At 46.1% G+C, this 21,585-nt stretch overlaps 1 protein-coding gene and 1 pseudogene across 2 annotated transcripts in view; both read left to right on the plus strand.

Annotated features, from left to right (window-relative positions):
* LTBP2 (latent transforming growth factor beta binding protein 2) overlaps nt 1-21,585 on the plus strand; it is a 1,439,407-nt gene that overhangs the window by 858,730 nt on the left and 559,092 nt on the right. For both annotated transcript variants that reach the window (XM_078659886.1, XM_078659885.1), the window contains exon 10: nt 7,083-7,205. In XM_078659886.1, coding sequence (XP_078516012.1) covers nt 7,083-7,205 — 123 coding nt within the window. The remainder of the gene's footprint in view (nt 1-7,082; nt 7,206-21,585) is intronic.
* On the plus strand, nt 10,227-10,948 carry LOC144781191 (homeobox protein Hox-D13 pseudogene; annotated as a pseudogene).

A 21,585-nucleotide genomic window follows, 5' to 3' on the forward strand; every position in this document is an offset into this window, starting at 1 on the left:
GGAATTGTTAGCGCGCTGCTCCCTCACCAGTCCGCTTGTCTGGCTCCTCACAGCCGCAGGGCGGTGGGTCGGTTGGCGAACTGCTGCTGGTTTTGCAAGCCCCACTGGTGGTTGTGTGAGGCGCAGTGGTACTGCAGCGCCTGGTTGCACAGGGGTGGCACTGGCCACAGGGGCAGGTGGTGTAATGACCGCTGGTACGGCAGCTTGCCCTGATGATCCGGGCTGTGGGGATAGCTGTGTGTCTCCCTCTGTGTCCTCTGTGATGTCCTCAATTACCAGGGCATCGCTGCCAGTGCTGGGGACTTCTGCGCCACCTGTGATGTAAGGTGGACATTGATTAAAGACATGTTTCTTACACATTTAGGCTTCCTACATGCATGCAGACTACCATTCCCTGACTCGCTGCAGGATTGACTCTCACAATACATGTCTGGCTTAATGGGGCAAGATGGTAATTGTGGTCAGACTACATGTCCCACAATGCAATACGCTTTAGTGGTGTGCTTTGGCTGCATGACTGGGGTTTGATATGGGATACTCTGGAGTCATGGACATTGTTAGGGGACAGGGGGGTCGCAGTTGCATGGCACTTACCTGGTGTGTCTCGGGTGGGTTGGGAGGAGTCTAGCTGGTCACACCCACGCATGCCTGCGGATTTATGGTGTCCTCCACTCGGTCCTCCAGTGGTGTGTTCGGTGGCACAGTGGGCTCCCCTCCACCTGTCGCCACACGCTCCCCCAGCCTCTCCGCAATCTTCTCCTTTGACCGCCCTCTGAGGTCATACCAGCGTTTTTTTAGCTCGTCCACGGAGCGCTGGGTCACCCCCACAGAGTTAACTTTTGCACGGATGCACAACCATAACCGCCTTTTATCGGCCTCGGGCACACTTCTGGAGTCTTTACCGAACAGCCGATTGTAGTCCTTGCAGACTCCTTCAATTAGAAATTCGAGCTCTTGCTCTGAAAATTTTATTTTCCTCTTTCTCCCACTGGAAGAGCCACCTGCAGCTTCCTGTGACATGCTTGCCACTGGGGTGTCTCCTGGTTTGCTCCTGTAGGCACACTGGAGGGGAGCTATGATAATGCTGCTTCCAGTTCAGGCTCTCACTGCTGAATGAGGGTGGAACCTGCCTCCTTCCTGGTTGTGATGTCATCACTCTGCTCAGGATGCGACTTCCCGTTTTTGCGATCTCGCAGTCAGCGAGATCGCAATTTGCGATTTCGGTAATTGCGAGATCGCAATTTCAACACGGGTATCGGCCGATTATGCGAATATTTACCGATTTTCGGGGACTCGCAATCGGCGATTGCGGCCGATTGCGAATCGCTTTTTTTTCTCGCAAATATTCATGAATGCCAATCTGCGATTTCTTAATTGCGATTCGCTTTTTCTCGCAATTTAGGAATCGCAGAATTTGACATTGATGAATCTGGCTGTTAGTTACAGGTTGCACCGTAACGAGCAGGATGAAACCACTTGTTGTGTGCATTGGCCATAGAGTCAGTTGCAGTGCCACGAACAGCACAAAACCACACGCTGTGTGCACAGCCCTAGAGTCGGTTGCACTGCCACAAACAGCACAAAACCACGAGATGTGTGCACGGCCATAGCCTCGATGAAGCCATGAACACTGTCCATACAACTGAAATCCATTGGACGTCCAAAGTAAGTAAGGGCCACATTTAATTAATGTAAAATCATCATAAGCCAGAGGCAAAACTCCACAGGTAGTCGGTGAACACTGTATAAATTAACACAGTTGGATTTCAGGATATTTCAGACAAAATATTGTTCTTGTACCGCCAAGTATGACCAGTATTCCTATGTAGCTCATTACCAATGTCGGAAAGTATAAATCCACGTTGAGACAGAGTTTAAAGAGTTTAATGCTTCAGCACAGCACATCGTCCTTACATAGCCAACAGGCAGGGTAAAATGACCTATCAGTATTCCAGACTCTAGATGAACATACACCGTTCCACTGGAATGCAGGACAGACATAAACAAGTACAAATATAAATATATATATAACGATGTAATGAATATGCAACATATAATTTATGTAAAGGTCTATGAGCATCACTATGTCATGTAAGAAAACCTTGTAAAAACTCTGTCAATATTCCCAGGAGACCTCGCTGTTTTGTGCTCCACAGTGAAGTACAATTCTTGCAGGGAAATGGACCTCCACAGAACTTGTATTCACTAGCATTAGCCACTTAAGATTAATCTGGAATCTATAGTGAATCCCATACATGTACTGTTTAATGTGAATGCACAGCACCCCTGCTCGATCACAGGCAAGTTATGTTTTTTGAAAAACATGCTAGCTCTGATGAGGGCCACTGGATGCTTCTTGCCTTTCTTATTTTAATGAGCAAAAACAAATCCAGGTTCCTTGTGGGAAGCATCAGTTTGTGCTATGAAAAACTGACATATCAGGAGAATTCTAGTGCCCCTGTCTTGTACAACTTGTTCTTTAACGGCCTTAGTCAGCTTTTGTGAGGCCAGGACAGTCAGTGAGGCGGATATGTCCCATCGAAGGGGAAAAGTTTCTGGAAAACCATATGAGATCTGAAAACGCTTTCAATAGTGTCTGAGTAGCGGGCACTTCTAGCCCTGCACAAACTTCCACAGATTTCATCTGACTACTTCCTCCTTGGTGCCGAAGGAACACTACAGAAGACGGGCTATTATGACATTTGGTTGGTTTAGCTTCTAGAGAGACAGCTATGTTTTCTATTTCGTTGGCATTGAATACCTACAGGTCATCCAACACCTGGTTCCCAGATCCCTGTAAAGCGACTGATATATTCAACTTGAATTGCATTAGTAAGCACCATCAAACATCGAGAACTCTGCCTTCATCATGGCTCCATGGGCAATGTAATTCGCGAATAGTCACTGGTCAAATTAAATGAGATGAGGTGTTTAGCTATGTCCAACTTATTTACAATATTGTCAGCATCAAACACGGGAGGGGAATCACACTTTGTTGCAATTTGGATACCCAGATAGCCAATCAAGAACTGCAGGTCTTTTGACTTGTGTACTGATGCCAACATCACGTGTCTGGCCCATGGACTTTGGAAGTGCTCCATCATTCCTAATTCTAGCATCTTTGTCACCTTCACCTTGATACAGTCTTGAACTTAGCCTATTATTCTGTAAATTTTGCAATTGAAATTCTTACTGTCACTTATGTCCGTGTGTGTTATTGGCATGGAAGGGAGTTAACTCAGAAATCAGAGACAACCGGTGGGCATTGTCTAGCACTCTACAAACTGCGCCTGTATCAGGTTAGATGTTTAGAAGACAATGATTCTTATGTGGCTGAAAAAGTCCAATGAAAAAGGCAGTGTCAAAATTGGGGACAATACGCTAAAGTCAAGATTGATAATAAACATCTCAGGGAGCGATAAGTAATATGAACAGGGACATGTGAGATAAAATAATGTTTGTTATTTATTTTATGAAAATATGCAAGACAAAATTTCAGGTGCTCACACGGGAAAGTGACAACAAGCGTGACGTGATAAGTGGGGGTGACTTTAAAATATGTACATTGCATTGACAGCACATAGGAGAACTCTGCATGAATACGTTATACAAAGTGTACAGAGTTCTTGTTGTAGGGGGTCGACGGCGTTTCGATCTCAACTGTTTGAGATCATCTTCAGGACATAGCAATAGCGAGTAAGCTGAATTCAAAACCTGGCGATGCCAGGGAGAAGGTAGCGAGAAATGAAGCAGATCGCCTCAATGGGCATGAAAACCTGATACTTGAAGCGGAGATCTTGAAATTATTTCAACTGTGACTGGCGTCCACCAGTGAACGGGCTGAGGAGTGATGTGGCGCATAAATGAAACAATTGTTTAGGACTGCGCAAAGCGTAGTCGCTTATTCCGTCTTCATCCGATCCAAAACGGATTGGAAACTTCAGTGTGGTGCAGTGGGTCAACGAGCGCTCTCCGGAGAAGCTGGACATACAGCTCTGCACTTCGTTATTAGGCTTACTAATGCAGTCCTGAATAGCAAATAATCGGAAACCGAAGAATCCCACTTCGCATGGCAACCTTGACGTGCTGCACCACATTGAGGTTTCCAATCCGTTTTGGAGGTGGGGGGAAAAGCATGGAAGTCAAGTACAAGGCTATTAGACTCAGAGAGGAGGCAACACTAGACAAAGGTCTTGGGGCCTGGACCACTCCCAGGAAAGGTGGGCAACATGTGCATTATGGGTGGTGCAAAGTTCCCTGTCAATTGACAGCAGAGGAAAACCATGATCCCTCCATGCCTTACAGCATGGGGCTACCACAGAGGAGGAAGAGCACCTTGGGTAAACCATTATGCTGGATTCTAAAGTATTCCCTCTTAATTTGCTTCCTCAGCACAATGGCTGGTCTCTTCTTGGCAGGAGAAACAAAGCTCAGAGTCAGAATGCACATTCCTACAATGCTCGTTGGTAGACTGGCCAGCGGAAGCAGACTTCTGATCTTAAGCAAGCTCCTTGACTGTGAAATTCATGGTGAGAGAATCAGAGGTTGTGAATGCTTAGAGAAAGATATTGAGCTAACTGTGCCTTCATGTGGCATGTAGCAAGAGGCAGAGCTCAGTGTGTGGCTGGGTGATTAAGCGTCCTGACCGTACACAACAAATTCTGAATTTGAAAAAAAGATGCCAAACATGGGCTTCTTCTTTGTGCACTAAGATTACATGAGTTTGTGGAAAAGTGTATGGTAAGCTTTATGAATTGCCCTTCCGAAGAATGTGGTCTGGTCAGAGGATTCTGTCCAAGATGAAGTTGAGTATTTTCCTTTGATGTCAGTTACTGTTTGAATCATATATAAAGGAGGCATAAAGGAGTAGAGAATCTTTCACAACGCATTTGCACCTTTATTTTTCATCACGTTGATTGCCCACTTGCTGCCATTTTTGCCTCAAATATTTGCTCCTTTGCAGCTGAATACACTTTTGGATTTTCTCTGGATTTCTTGCTTGCCTTTTTCCTCTTCCCTGAGGTCCAGGAGAACTTGGTGCCAGCTTAACTATTTCTGTGTTACTTTTCATCTTCAATCATGAACTATAAGATTGCCAGAAAGTTTGTATACCTTTGTGTGTTTCCTCCTAACTGGGGTACTCTAAATAAAACTCTTAAGTGCAAGCCAGCACCATTGCTACTAGAATGAGTCACCCTTTCCTTGGGCAATCAAAACAAAACCTTAACAGGCTGTCTTAGAATCCATTATTTGACACTGACAACGCCAGGAGGCCCTTATGGCGGGGCTGAAGTAGCTCAGCCTTTGCTGCTTATAGAGGCGAGGATGAACAGATAATCAGCAAACATGCTTACTCGCTCTTCAGGTTTCAAAAGCAGCAGACTTTCTTCCTCAGTGCCAAGGTCTATCCCGAAATCGGTCCCAGGATGCTTGTTTCCGGTCCAGGGAAGACATGGCAGCCAGTTGGGGCTGGACTGTTCCCATGAGGCACAGGGTCAGACTGGTTTGCATAGAGCCATGTCTGAACTGGGGTGGCGGAGTGAGCTAAAGAATGATGATGGATTAAACCCAGATCAGTTGACTGGGGGTGAGTGCTTGCAATGTTCAACACTCCGTCCATCGTCCCCTTTGGTTTTACTCTTAAATGAAGACATCAACAGAGCTCTTACCTTGGCCCATCCTGTCCAGCTCTTTCCTCTGTGATTTTGCATAGAGCTTTGGTGGAGTAGAAAGGGAACTGCCATTCTTTTATCAAGGTTCAAAGTGAGTGACAGTTAATGCCAAGCCACCCAGTGACTTGAGAACGTAGCGGCACCCAAACAAATGTATGTGTACCCTTCTTTGTTCATAGTCCTAAGCATCCTTTAATCAGCAACGTATTTCTGAATCCATGGTGATTGCAAACATCTCATAGTCCTCGAGGGGGCCTGAACTGTACCACGGAGGGGTTTGTTGATCCAAATAACCTTAGTTTCAGTGTCCTTTGCAAGGAGGGGTCTCAGAAGCAAAAGGACATGCTGACAGCAAAGGGAAGCAAGGAAGGATTACTAATGTCTTACTTGGCAACCCATACTTCTAGGACGACCCACACATGCGCACACATACAACGTACTTCCAGGGCTCCTCGGACTGTTGTCCACATTTTGGGCTCATTTTGGGGTGTGATAAATTAATCGTCTGTTATGACAGAGTGCATTGTTTTACGAAAAAGAGCCATGACTAACAAATAGCAGTCACCAGTTATGTCAACATCTGGACAAGGGGACTGTAGTCACTTATGTTGAAGTTAACGTTTGCTCCCCATCTGCAGTAGAGTTGAGTGCTCTTTTTGGAGTCCCATAATCAGATCGTAGTAGAGTGCTTCTTCGCAGACTAGTAACAGAAGTGCCATGAGCATGAAAACATGCCTGGTGCATTAGAAATAACGAAGTCTGGCAACATATTGTTTTCAATACTTACCAGGAACTTTTAAAACTACATCGTCAAAACCCCTGCCTTTCTCCTTTTCAGTCCCCACCCTTTATACTCTCTGTTTCCTCCGTGACCCTCTCCACGTTAAATTGCTGAAAGTGAGCTTCTCCAGCAAACACTTTTACTACCTTGTTGTCCTTTTCAGCCAGTGGAATGTTGATGCCTTATCGCACTGACTTATAGATGCATCACTTACACTAGGGTGTTACAATTGTTCTAGGATAGACACTCTAGTGAGTACAAAATAGCTTGCACACCCTAGTGAGATATCCTTATTCTGCATACTGTCACGGATTAAGGGATTTATGCACATCAGTAGTGAGATATACTTTTCCTGTACATTCTGGTGACTTTTTGTGACCTTACACATTCTAGTGTTGGCTTGCACATGCTGTAGGGTTATAGGGTGTGACCTTTTTGGTTGTACATGTGTGACTGAGTTCACAAAATCCTCACTTATGCTGGTAATTTTTTGCTCTTGTAGACTTTGGATGTGTTCAGAATTTGTATCCATGCATGCAGTACTCCATTGAGTTATTCCTGGTTTTATGCCAGGCGTGATTGGGTTAGGAGTGCTGATCTTAGTTTATTGTGTTTCTTTCATTCCTCAGATATCAATGAGTGCCTGTTGGCTGGACTCTGTAAGAACGCAGAGTGCTTGAACACACGTGGTAGCTACAGATGCTCCTGCTCCCCTGGATTTATGCTGGACACATCACAGAGACGCTGCATCTGTAAGTGTAATTTCCTGTCCATCCTTCTCCCATCTGTGCCATGTATCATCTCTCACTGACCTTCCCTTCTTTCTCTGTCACTCAGTTTGTTTGCTGTTCCCTTTTCTTTCTCCTTCCTGTCAGTGCCACTTTGTCTTTAGGCAACATCTCTTTCCTCCTGCCTCTGTTCCACCCATCTCCTGCTATTCCGGTCTCATTGCCTTTTCGGCCTCTCTATAGGATCTCTGTGTTTAAGTACCATCTTTTTTGTGGTGCCTGTCTGTGTGGCAGTTTTGTAGGTAAAAATAAAAGTGCACTCTTCTGTAGGGGGGTGTGTGTCCTCCCTAGTTACACAACGATATACATGTTCGATGACCCAATTTCGAAACAAAATGTTATCACTTTTTCATCGATTTGTATGGAAACGTTCTTTGTCCACCATCTGTTGTATTGTTTTTTTTGGATGTTTTCTCGATTGTTGCATTAAATAAATCAAAATCTTTGGCATTCAAAATGTCATCAAATTTTTTATATGGTGCTTTCAGCAATTTACCTCCCCAATACCTGATGCATTTTGGGCTTGTATCCCCAAAGCCCTTCTTCATGGGTTTAACATTCATTATAAATATCCATTTAGTGAATCTTTAACATCTGAGAACAACATATATAGCCGGTACGAGTGTTCCGCTCGTGTCTTATGAGAAGACATTGAAATGACATAATTACAAATACTGGACCCCTCTTACCAATATCCTTTCATTCGATAATTCTTATAAATGCTTGAAAACATAGACACAACTTATATAAAGTACCAGTAGCTACGCATTACATAAGCTGACTACAAGACAAATACACTGAAGTTTATAATAAATAGATGTTGTTTAAGAGCAGAGTCTTGCCAACCTCACCATCCTTTTGTAATTGATATAGATGTTCGCACACCACTCGATGTTACATATTTATTGTACAAAAACAGTCCTTAAAATCTTCTTCTGGTACATAAAATGATCCCAAAGTTCCAAAAATCATACAATAAATCTTGAATCGAAACTTGAAGTGTGGAAGATATCTCTCATTCATCTCCTTAGGGTAATGGTATCCCCATATTATATGTGTTCCCAACAGCGTCGGCCTTTGCCAGGCTGGAGCACTGGGTGGAAGAAATGTAGCTCCTTTCTGCTCCTGGTGAATAAAATGAGGTAGCGAAGGGTCCATTTTATGTTCAGAGGTCAGTCCTTGGGTGATTACATCAGAGTTGTGACTGGTCTCTGAGCACAAACATCTCTGCACCTTCCCCAACTCACCTGAATCAGTTAAATTAGCTCTTCATTCTGGTGCCATATTGTTTGTTTGGGCTGGTTGAGGGGGTGTAATAGTGTGTGGCAGCAGGGGGTGGGAGGTAGGTGGTAGAGCAAGAAAGCAGGCAGAATGGGTGATAAAAACAGTGCCCACAGCACTGGAGCCAGGTGACAGGGACTCTGCTGTCTGCATGACTTTAGTGCAGACAGCTCACCTGACGATTGGCGCCCGAGCCTGGGCCCAACTTGTCCATGCCAAAAGCCTCTTCTGGTTCCCAGCACTCTTGTGTTCCTGGTATCTTCTACACTCAATACTATTGATGGCAATGGACTCATAGGTCACTTGTTAGATTGAATAAAAAGTCCTACTGCAAGAATTAGGTGCTGAGAAGAGAAGAAATTCGGATATTGCCTAAGCCCTGAAGAAGTCATAGGGAGACAACTCAGGAGACAAACCACGTGTTGGCTGAAACTTCCAAGAAGATTGTATTGACTGTAATTTTGTAACTTGGTACCGTTTATGTGGCTGAAGATTTTACAGACTGCTTTTTATTAATAAATGTGTCACATCCACTGGTGTGTGAACATCCATATTGATATTGGAAACTATGGTAATCCTACTGAAATACTATGATGCATTTTGGGCAACATGCTCTCTGAACTATTTTGTACCCAATAGAAATTACCAGTTTTTGGGTTTCGCCTGCCGAAAGGCTGCGCTCTGCGCAGGTTTTCAGCGCAGGTGAAATCCTTTGTTGACTATAAGGAGTTCGGGAACGTCCCCCGGCTCTCATTGGCTAGCTCCATAAATGGAGGCTAGCCATTGAGTGCCGGATCTGTCCGTCAAGGCCGGACCAGATTCGGGGGCGTTCCCGAGATTTTTTCCCTGGGCGGAGTTACGTTTTTTCCGTTCCCTCCCCTTTCACTGAAAGTGATTTCAGATGCGCTGTCCATTCCCGCCCCCTCTGTGTGCCTTTCCGCCCCCCCTCGCTGTCCTGTGCACGTTTCCCGCCCCCTCCCGCCCCCTCCCGCCGTCCGTGTCTTCTCTCCCCCTCCTCCCGCCGTCCGTGTCTTCTCCCGCCCTCCTCCCGCCGTCCGTGTCTTCTCCCGCCCCCTCCCGCCGTCCGTGTCTTCTCCCGCCCTCCTCCCGCCGTCCGTGTCTTCTCCCGCCCTCCTCCCGCCGTCCGTGTCCTCTCCCGCCGTCCGTGTAGAAAGTGAGTTGATGGGAAACACGTAGATGTATCTGTAGCTCGTGCAAGGGTTCGTACCTTACAGTGAAGGGAAAATAGGCTCTGAAATCTGATAAAATCGTCAGAAGTATATGCCGGATGTGGGTAGTCCTTGTGCTGGAGGCAAGAGCCCTCCTTGTGATGGCGGGTGGTGGTTGGGGGCGAGGGGGGGGGGGGGCAGAGTGCTGGAGGCCTCAGTGTTGGATAGTGGGTTGGGGGCAGACTCCTCTTGCAGGAGGGCCTGTGCGCAGGGGAGTGGGCCCAGATCACCTTGTGTTGGGGGTTGAGGGCAGAGATTCCCAAGCGCTCCAGGACCACGTTGCCTCAGACGGCCAATGGCCTTGCACTTGGCACGCTGCGCACACATTCCTCCCACTCCCCTCTCCCTCCCTCTGGCTGGAGGTTAGTTTTTATCACCGCACCGCGGTGACCTAACCTGCTTGGGGGGATGCCTGGCTCTGCCATGCCTGGCCGGGGGTGGAGGAGAGAGCCGTGCGCAGGCCCCTGAGAGGGACATGGACGGGCTCCGAGCGGAGGGCACCTCTTCCAGCGGCCAGGCCCGGGGCTTCCTCGCCTCCCCCAACGTCTTCGGGCCCACCGCTGGCCGAGCAACATCTGGCTTCGCCTTCTCCAGCCCGGGGAGGTCGTCCGGCGCTGCGCGCTTGGACTCCGGCAAGGATGGGGCCGGCGCGCCCTCCCTGGGCTATGGCTACCACTTTGGGAACGGATACTACAGCTGCCGCATGTCGCACGGGGTGGGGGTGCAGCAAAGCGCCCTGAAGCCCTCGCCTCATGGCGCCTTCCCGGTGGAGAAGTACATGGACGTGCCCGCCTTGGGCAGCGGGGCGAGCGCGCAGGGCAGCGAGGGATCCTCGCGGGCCAAGGAAGTCTCCTACTTCCCGGGGTACCCCGGGCCCTACCAGCCCATGCCCGGGTACATCGACGTGGTGTCCGGCTTCGGGCCGGGCGAGCCCAGGCACGAGGCATACATCCCCATGGACGGCTACCAGTCGTGGACCCTGGCGAACGGCTGGAGCGGCGGCGTGTACTGCGCCAAGGAGCAGCCTCAGGGCGCGCACTTCTGGAAGTCATCCTTCGCAGGTGAGGGCTTTTATCCTTCTCATGGACATGACTGGGGCAGCTGCATCTGTCTGGAAGATAGAACGGGGCGCTTTTGCCAAATCCCATTACAGCTCATGGTAAGAAACTGACGAGCAAGGCAGATGCGTGGGTTCACATGGAGGCTGTATACACGGTATGTGAGTGCGTGATGTGGGGTGTGTCTGTGTGTATGTGTGTGCGGTGTGTGTATGAAATGGTCGTGTTTGCGTGGTGTGTGCATGGTGTGTACATGGGATATGTGTGTGCGCAGTGTGTGTGTTTGTGCATGGTATGTGTGGGGTTTGTGTTTTTATATGGTATGTGTGTTTCGCGTGTGTGATTATAGCTGTGTGAGGACATGATGTGTGTGGACATGCCATGTGTATGTGTGCATGGTGTTTATGTTCGTCTGTCTGTCAAGGGGGATGTTTTAATAATGGAAGTTATGGGCCACCAAAACGTCCATGGGAACACACATGCGCGCGCACTCGGCGTATTTCATTGCAACTCTCAGAATGATTCCCGTAATCACATCGCGTCCGGAGAGCTTTCCTCTGGGCTGAGGGTTTCTGAATCCCATGTGAAGTTTGACAAGTGCACACCACGACACTGCGCTTGACATGCAAACAGCGCCTCGGTTAATATGTGCTTGGAGAAGCCTCCCCACACACTGGCACATGTCGTCAGACGCCACGGAGGTAACAACAGGGGTTGCGCCGCGATTCCTGAATTTCATCAAGTATAAATTATGTGCACTACAACTCGCTTAAGTGCCGGCGATTTATGTGCAGGGAGGCATGCCTTTGATCTCCCATCTGCCCTCCCAGGCGCCTTTCTATTCTCGCCCGTGCTACACGCTCCGGACAAATTCAAACATTGAAACTTTGCGACCTCCACACATATTACAAGACTTTTCTGGAACTCAATTGCTTTTACTTTGGGCTTTTGTTCCGGGGCAACCTTTATCAGTGGATCTGGTGTAAGAAAGCAATGTCACTCTGACATTTTCTGGAAATGAATGTGAATGCGATTCTCTTAGAAAAGCCGAAGTTCTTTCGCATCTGTTGCATGGCAATCAATACATATTGTATGTACATTTTCTTGCGTAACTGCAGTTATTCAGACACCGGATATTCGTGAAAGAATAAAGTATGTATATCAGAATAAGGGCAATTTATTGTTCTTAGTGGACACTGAAATAGCAGACCACGCATTTCTGTTTAGCCAAGTTTATTACATTATATGACTTTGAGCGAAATAAAAAAACACATGTACATCGAACGTTATTAAATACAACACATGTTTACGTAAATTAGTATTTCCTGCTTTTAGCTATCGCTGAAATAAAAGTCAGTACAATTTATCTGTTTTTTAGCAGTAAGAGCATTAAAAATAGCCCAAGATAGTGTCCCTAAATTAATTTTTAAAAAGTGCAGTTTAATTAAAAGCAGACGATGGCTGTCCATGAAACGGTAATCCACAGGGTTTCTTCCAATTTGTGAAGTTTGATTTCGGGCCTCGTTTTATCTTAAAATATAAACTATATTTTTACTCAAATCCGTTCATTTTATTAGGTGTTTCTAGTGAAACACTAAGGAATATATGTTGCTTTGTTGTTTCAAACAGTGCACCCTGTGAAATGGTCGTCAGTGAAATAGTACATTATCGGCTTTGTTCTGGTTTGTGCCATTCACTTTTCGGTGACAGTTGTCAGTGGAACAATACACTCTATTTGGTTACAGTGGGTGCAGGTTATGGTTGCTATCAGGGTATTTCGACAGTATCTTGGTGCTGAGAGGCAGTAAGAGTGTGTAAAATACAACTCAAGAATCCTAACCAAGAAACAGGACAGGTCTTCCTACCTCTCTGTGTGCACTGAAAAGGCCCCGACATGTCCTGACACATTTAGCTGCTGGTATTCTGATTCTCACATTTTGGTTGGCAATGAAACATATAAACAATTCGTGCACGTAATTGTTATATATTAGTTAGTGAAAACAAAAAAACTAAATATTTTGCTTAAATTCGTGCAGTTTATTATTAGGCGAAGACGTCAGTCAACTAAGAAATTACATTTTGGTGCGATTAGTGCGGTTTATGATGAGGTGTTGGGTGCCAGTGAAAAAAAATAATATTCATTTTGCTGCCATGTGTGCAGTTTATACAGAGGAGGTAGCTGCCACTGCAGTATTAAACTATATTTCATGTACAATTATTTCAGTGGGTGCTCAGTTGAGGTGTTACTAGTGAAACAGTAAATTGACTTTTGTATACATTTTGTGCAGTTTAGGAGGTGTGTGTTCTCAAGCAAAAAGCTAAATATTGTGCAACAGTTAGTGGTGTTGGATGGTTGTTACTGAAGCAATAACATGTATTTTATACATTAGAGCAGTTCAATACTTGGTCTTGGTATACACCCAATATGCTTTTTGGGTTTCGCCTGCCGAAGGCTGCGCTCTGCGCAGCTTTTCGGCGCAGGTGAAATCCTATGTTGACCATAAGGACTTCGGGGACGTCCCCCGGCTCTCATTGGCTAGCTCCATAAATGGAGGCTAGCCATTGAGTGCCGGATCTGTCCGTCAAGGCCGGACCAGATTCGGGGGCGTTCCCGAGATTTTTTTCCAGGGCGGAGTTACGTTTTTTCCCGTTCCCTCCCCTTTCACTGAAAGTCTATCCATTCCCGCCCCCTCCGTGTGCCTTTCTGCCCCCCCCTTGCTGTCCTGTGCACGTTTCCCACCGTCCGTGTCCTCTCCCGCCCCCTCCCGCCGTCCGTGTCCTCTCCCGCCCCCTCCCGCCGTCCGTGTCCTCTCCCGCCGTCCGTGTCCTCTCCCGCCCCCCTCCCGCCGTTCGTGTCCTCTCCCGCCCCCTCCCGCATACTGGCCTATAGCGCTAACAAATTATGCATACAAGACACATAATAGTTAGGCAGGTTTGTTCCAGTTTTTTTATTTATTAGAATGATCCTAGAGCAACGCCTGTAGCGTCCGCCAAGCTATATACCACAGTTTGAGAGAGCACTATAAAAAGTTATCACACATTTATGTAACATTCATTTCGATTTGTATTGTAGATCTGCTCTCGGTTAAATTAAAACAAGTTGGAAAATACGTCGTGATTCTATGATTAAGACTACTGTAAAGATAAAGCTGGGCTTCTAGATTGTCAGTTTCTATTTCCGTGTTTCACATGCCAGTAAAAACACCCTTGAACGTGGGTGTAGCCCCAGCCTGCCGCAGACTATCGCTGCAAAACGCCCATGCAGCTTATGACCGGCTCTATAGCGAAGCAGCCACTGTTAGTCTCCACTGCCATCACACTGTTAGTCTCCACTGCCATCACAGGAGCTAACACTGAATCCATTCAATGGACAGAGGTACTTACTAATGTCATATGGCATCTTCCCGGTGACTGCTCTCTGCTAGGGTTCGGCGGAGGATCTGTCAGCCGTAGCTCCTGACAGGCAGTGGATGGTGCGCCTGCTACCAAGCTTCTCCTCAAACCCGGAAGAAGGCGGCGGGCTCGCGACTCTCCGTAGGCTGTTACCATATATAGTCAACTCGGTGCCTAGTTTCCAGCGGCCGCCCTTCCCTCGGAGCCAGCGCTGCTGCCTGCAGAAGGAACTGGCGGAAGCAACGTCAGGAGACCTGGCCAGTGAGCAGCCAGGGAAATGAGGAAGAGGCGCTGGAATAGAAACATAGAGAGGAGGAGGACGACGAGCCGGTCTCAACAGTACGGGAAGCTGGTGGCCATGTTGGAACTTATCATTTTCTACTTTACTGGGCACAGAATGAGTTCGAATCGTAAAATAAAAGAGATAAGATGCAATGTTGGACATTTCCTTTCAGTTTTGTTGTGTTTTCAATCTACCACAACACAGTCGCCCTATTAATACATTTCAAGTATTCCCTTTCTAGTTAGATGGACTTACATAGTTCGATGAAACAGTTACTTTTTACTATAATAATTAAAAGACACAAACGTATGTCACTCTAAAGTGAATCCTGTTTAAGATGGCCGTCCTGTGTTCAAATCACATTGCGAGTCTTGCCTACATACACACATCGCCACTGCTACAATAATTAGTATGAGTCAGGTGTAGGCGTGGCTCCGATTTTAGGGTGTGGTTCCTTGTAGGAAAGATTTGAACACCTATTAAATACACTGAACAAGCAGCGTAAGTGTTACGTTTTTTCCCGTTCCCTCCCCTTTCACTGAAAGTCTGTCCATTCCCGCCCCCTCCGTGTGCCTTTCCGCCCCCCCCTCGCTGTCCTGTGCACGTTTCCCGCCGTCCGTGTCCTCTCCCGCCCCCTCCCGCCGTCCGTGTCCTCTCCCGCCCCGAATGACGGGAGAGAGGGGAGAACAAAGGAAGGAAGAACAAGCATTTACAATGCAACGGTTTCGCCTTTGGAAAAGTTAGAGCTATTGGCAATGTAAAGGACAATGCCATTTATTTATCTGTTTTCAAAACCAACACATAAATACAAATGTTGTCATTTACAATGCCAATAGCTCAAACTTTTCCAAAGGCGAAACCGTTGCATTGTAAATGCTTGTTTAACTTATGTTTACGGTACTGTGTTTGCTGAAGGGGATCAGGTGTGCACTTATATTACATTGGTTAGTCATCGCAATTGTTGAAGATTCTTATGTACTTGTCAACCTCACCCACACCACTTTAATGCTCGCACACTCATACTCAAGCATGCATATTCGTATCCACCGACACATACTCTCTCTCTCACACACACACACCCATACCCCTGCACACACACACACGCACACACACTCTCCTCTCTCTCTCATATATGCTGTATTTCTCAGGCACACAGTCTTTGTCTCTCACTGTCTCTCATTCATGTGCACACTCTCACACATACTCTCTCACACAATAACATCTACATACACAGACATACAAAGTTGCACCAGCCTCCAAACACTGGGGCAATCATACACACAAATACACTTACACATTCAGACATCAGCCCACTTGTTCACAGACTAAGGCACATTCATTCACCCCACACTCGTACCTCAAATGTATACTGCCACACTCACATGCGAAGGCTGCTTGTCACTCCCTGATACTTTGAGGGATGATGCTATTTGTGATAGGACGCCCGTTAACTAAATTTACAATGTTCTAATAAGAAGAGCGTTAATTGTAAATATTGTTTTATTTTGTTGACAGTTCGGTAGCCTCAGTTGTACCTTTTCATCATTTTGAGTTTGCTCACTTTTCTTATTAATTGGTCTTTGTTTCCTTTACCGTTGAAAGATGCTGCATTAAGTAACTTTAGTCTGATCTAATCTTTGAATTTGTTTCTCCTGAAAAATGTATTTTACATTATGAACCATTTTAGGAGAAATTGGCATTATGAGCTCATAAGAGAGATGGCTATTTACTTACTTCAAGGCAAGAAAAACAAAATGCTGGAGTTGAGTACTTTCACCACAGTACAGGAAATAAAAGGGAAAAGCAAATCGAGTCTTCTGATATCTGATGGACCGACTCTCCCAAATGACTCCTCCCTTTGTCAGCCCTCCGATATTCTCCTAGACATGCTTCATCCTAGTGAACTTCATCATTAGTCACAACCACTGAATTGTCCTGCCCCTCATGCGATCCAGGAGCACTTTTTGAACAAATTTATATAAAATATAAATATTCAATTTAATTTAGAAAAAGACCATGTTTCTAAGAAAAGATATTTAAAAATAACTTAGGAAATGCTATGTGTGCCGATTTTCGGCTATTTACTTAAATAAAAAGTTATAATATAAATAAAGTCACTAGAAATAACCTAGGGGATGATTAGGATGGCGGGAGGACTTATGTCTGCCTGCCACCCTATTGGAAACGGTACCGCCTGACACGCTGTCGGCAGTCCCGACATAGGCATTACAATGCGACCGCCACCACGGTGGTCGCAATGCTTATCTTTTGCATTTCAGCAGGTGCTGCTGGCTGCAGCACCTGCTGCAATACAAAATGGGGACACCTAACATATCCCTGCACTACATGGCAGGCACCATTCGGTGCCTGCCACATGGTGCAGGGATATGTGGTTGGGCACCAAAGGTACCCCACAACATCCACAGCTTAGGACCAGAGGGCGAGGGGGGCCCGCTAAGGGCCCCCAAAGTCCCTTTCCACCCGCCTTTTCATGGCGCGTTAACCACCATGAAAAGGCGGGCGGAAAGGGACATCATAATCCCTACGGCGGTCCCTAGTAGGCGCCGCCACTGCTGATTCCCCTCCAACGTACCGGCTGGCTCAAGAAGCTCACCGGATGCGTGGCAGTCTGTCTTTCTAACCGTGACCTATCCACCCGCAATGGTAATATGACTGGCAGATATCATGGTTCCGATGGTGGTGGGACCGCAACCGACGGGCTGTCGGTGGCGGTTCCACCGTCATCATTATTGACCCCCTAGTGAGTAGAAAACTCTTTTGCAAACTTTTTTAAAGGAAGGGTGAGAGGAAATAGGGACAATGTAGCTTAATCAGCTGATTCCTGAATACAGGGAAAACAGCTGTGCCCCTTTAAGAACTATCATCATCGTCATCATAAACTTCATTTCGATCACCAGGATCATAAAAGTATACATAAATAAATACGTCACCTGAAAAAACATGCAGTATATTATAAAAAGAAATGAGACCCACATAAATAAATACAACAGAGGGAGCTCGCAGGCAATCCCATAAAACATTGGAATAAAATACACACACGTACGTCAGCAGCAAGGGCGAACTTAAATTAGATCTATTAGAAGGCCCATTATTTAAAAAGGAACACAATTGTTTCTTGCAAATTGTACGAGATTCAATAAAGTGAGATAACAGCGTACAATAGGTAGTCTTGGTGAAAAATGAGCCTTGCAATTTCAGCATATATTTATCAATGTGCAGAGGAAAAATCCATACTAATATAATAAAGAGAGAGCCCAAACCTTTGAGGCGGGTAATCTCAGGAACCACAGCACCAATCACAACACCCAATACAGCATTGGAAAGGACAGTTGCAGCAGATGGACATATGCTATACAGCTGGCCACCATATACATTTTTTTTCTTTTTTATAAAGCGCATGGTTACGCCATCTCGGCGTGTCCCCGCGCTAAGTGAGAGGGGGGTGGCATTTACCGCAACAGTGGGCCAAAGAAAGAACGTTAGGGGAAAAGTAGTCCGTTGTGGGCGTTCTGCTGGAAAGCCATGGGCGTGTGCATAGAGCGATGGGCGCGGCATGCTGCGACTGCCGTCCCGAAATGAGGGGGAGTTGCATTTACCATTTGGGCGTGTGCATGGGCATGTGCATAGAGCGATGGGCGCGGCCTGCTGGGACTACGAGGGGGCATTGCATTTACCATTGTTGTAGGCGTTGGCCGTTGACGCGATGTGGGGCGTGTAATTTCCGTCGGATGGAGCGGAGCCGTCCCAATACGAGTGGGCGTCGTCCCAATACAAGTGAGCGTTGCATTTACCATTGTTGTGGGCGTGGCATGTTGACGTGATGTGGGGCGTCTAATTGTCGTCGGCTGGAGCGGAGCTCAGGTGGAGCGCACAAACACGTTCACGTCTGCAGCGGACACTAACGTTCCCATATTGCATTGAGGACACAGCTTCACAGTGGACGCATTCTTGTGCGGGGGCTGAGCCGGGTGATGAGGCGATTCAGAGTAAGTTTTTTAAAAAACGTTGGGCCTGAGCTGGGTGTTGGGGCGATTCAGAGTAAGTTTTTTTTTTAAACGCGGGGCCTGAGCCGGGTGATGAGGCGATTCTGAGTACGTTTTTAAAAAAACGCGGGGCCTAAGCCCGGTGATGGGGCGATTCAGAGTAAGTTTTTTAAAAACCGCGGGGCCTGAGTCCGGTGATGGGCGATTCAGAGTTAGTTTTAAAAATAAATTGCCTTGCAAATTGAAAGCATTGCAGACATTCGATTTCATCCCCGGACAACGTCGGGACGGGCTGCTAATTAGATAGTAAAGCTCTACCCAAACTAGTTTCTCTGCTCTATTCAGCCACTATGGAACATAGATGACAGGGGCAAATGCATTTTATATATAAGTGAAACAGTTAATCAATTACCTATGATACACTTACATCGCCCGATTCAAACTGACATCAAGTATTGGCAATAGAGAAAATCACTACTCCACTAGTGTCAGCACTAAGAGTCTTAAAGGCTTCAATGTGCCGCCTGATACTTATGTTTCTGCAAATGGGTACTATCCACTTTGCGCGTGGGCTGCGCAAAATGGGCAGAAGAATAAAATGTGCATCAGTGTTTCTGGTGTCCCTGTGCATATGGGACAAAGATCACTATCTGAGCCATCCACTACCCATTTGCTACAAAATATTTTAGTTGGAAGGGTTCAATATCTGAATTGGATATACAGTTTGTGTGCAAGGGGAGGAGTAATTTCATCAATTGTTGGTTTGTACCGTAAGCAGGGTTTAATATCTATAAATTCCATTGTTAACAATCCTTTCCACCTAGTCACAGTTTCTGCGGCTGTGAACTGTCAATAAATTTCTTTTAACTTCGCTCTAGGGATTGAACTCATCTCTTCTTGGTATATCCAATAATTCTCCAAACAATTCTTTTATGGACCTCAGCCACAGAATTTTAACAACACATTCTGAAGCCATGAGATCTCTTAATCTCACTCGATATGATTCAAGAGCTGGTGAGGTGCATAATCGGTGCCAATAGGTCAAAAGTCTCCATAACATTTTGGGGGAGATCCTCCTTTGTTCCAAATTCAGGGGTCATCGGTGTGCTCACTGGAAGATTCAAAAGGGATCTAATGAACTTGTGTACAATCGTTGACAAAATATCTGTATTTGCATCCCCGCAACGTCTCTAATCCGTACATGACAGCCCCAAGGGCCTTAATATTATAGATCTCCATGGCCTGTGCCACCCTCCTGGATATTGTTCATCTGTGGATCTTAACTATGCTTGCTGTCAGCTGGGTTAGTAGTGTGTGTGACTTTTCAAGTTGAGGAGCCTAACTTAAATTAGAGGTTAGTCTTACACCTAAATAGTCATAATTTGACATTAGATCAATGGGGTTATTACCCACATGCTTGTATCTCCTATGGTTCTCAGGTTTTGCGTGACTGAACATCATGAACTTTGTCATGGAGATATTTTTCTCCAGCCCCCACTCAATGCAGAAAGTATTAAAATGATTTAACAGCTGTTGTAACCCCTGGGGTGATTTTGAAATCAAAAGGGTGTTGTCTACAAAGAGGAGGGCAGGCACCCTCCTGCACCCAACTTTTGGCGCATCACACCCATCCATGTTCAAATAGTCCACCACACCGTTGATGTACAGAGAAAACAGGGTGGGGGCAAGAACAAACCCCTGCCTGACTCCACATTTGACCCTAATGGGCGCTGGCAATTGCCTATTTTCTCCCCATCTAAATTGGGCAAGGTTTTCCAAATGTAACCACACCAAAATATCAAATAAGTTTGCAGGAATGGCCGTCGGTTCTAGGAATCTGTAAAGTTTACCCCTGGGAACCAAATCAAAGGTGGTGCAAAAGTCAACAAAGGCAACATACAGTTTCCCCCTGTTGATACTGACATTTTCCAAAACATATAAATAAACTGGAAGATCTGGTCAATAGTGCTGACATTACTTCTGAAACCCACCTGGAAATCAGACAAACCTCCTTCTCTTGGATCCAGTCCTGTAGGTGCACAAGCACCTGTTTACAAAAAATCTTTTGAATAGTGTTCCTGAAGTTTGCCTTTATTCGACATAGCCCTGGTCAATACAGGTGGCACCTTTGGTTATTTGAGTGTGAGCATTACAGATTGTTTGCCAATCAATAGATATTAGGCCGTCTACAAGATCTTTGTAGTTAAAGGATACCTTCACCGAATCTGACGATTCCCCTATAGATGTTATCCTCTCAGCTTTATGTCCCTTCCAATGACAGTGCCGTTCTCCCAAAACCAATTCATAACTTTGTTGATTAACAAATCCTGGTCCTCTTTTACACCGTAAGCCAATTTCGGGACCTGCATAAGATAGACTATGGCATGCTTCATGTCCTCCAGGTTACATATGTAAAACCCTTTGTGGACTACGCCCCCTGTTATGGGCAAAACGGGTTTCACATAGGCATTTTCAAATTTTCCTAGACCCCCATTCCCACGGTCCATCCTGCTAGCAGAATCATTCTCGGGTACCATATCCAAGAGTTTCTGAGATGTTTTCTCATCATTCTGAACTATTAGGCAAACTATGAAAACAGGCATTCAGGGCGGTAGGGATTGGGGGAGTGTGCTCCAATTAGGGAGGAGGGTGGGGACAGAGGGGCTTGGGTGTGGGGTATTCCCATATAACTGCTCAGTTGGGCTACCCTTTGACCCTCCCTGAGCCCTACCTACATAACTAGCAGTGCGTGAATCCTGGACTGCACCAAACTTAGGGCCGGATGTACGACCCGTTTTTGCATGCGCAAACGGATCTGAGACCCATTTGCGAATGCAAAAACCCTACACGGCTATGTACAAATGCTATTTAGCGAGTCGCACTTTGTTTGCGACTCACTAAATAGTGTTTGCGACTCATAATTAGGAAGGGGTGTTTCAAGGGGGTCACTTCCTAATTGAGACTGTGAGTCCTATGCATGACTGTCTTGCGACTGCAATTGCGGTCACAAAACAGTCGCAGTTTACCACCTACTTCAAGCAGGTGTAATGCAGTCGCAAATGGGAAGGGCACCCCTTCCCCTTTGCAAATGCATGT

This window comes from Lissotriton helveticus, chromosome 9 (genome assembly GCF_964261635.1).
Source record: "Lissotriton helveticus chromosome 9, aLisHel1.1, whole genome shotgun sequence".
In the NCBI taxonomy this organism is placed as follows: Eukaryota; Metazoa; Chordata; class Amphibia; order Caudata; family Salamandridae; genus Lissotriton; species Lissotriton helveticus.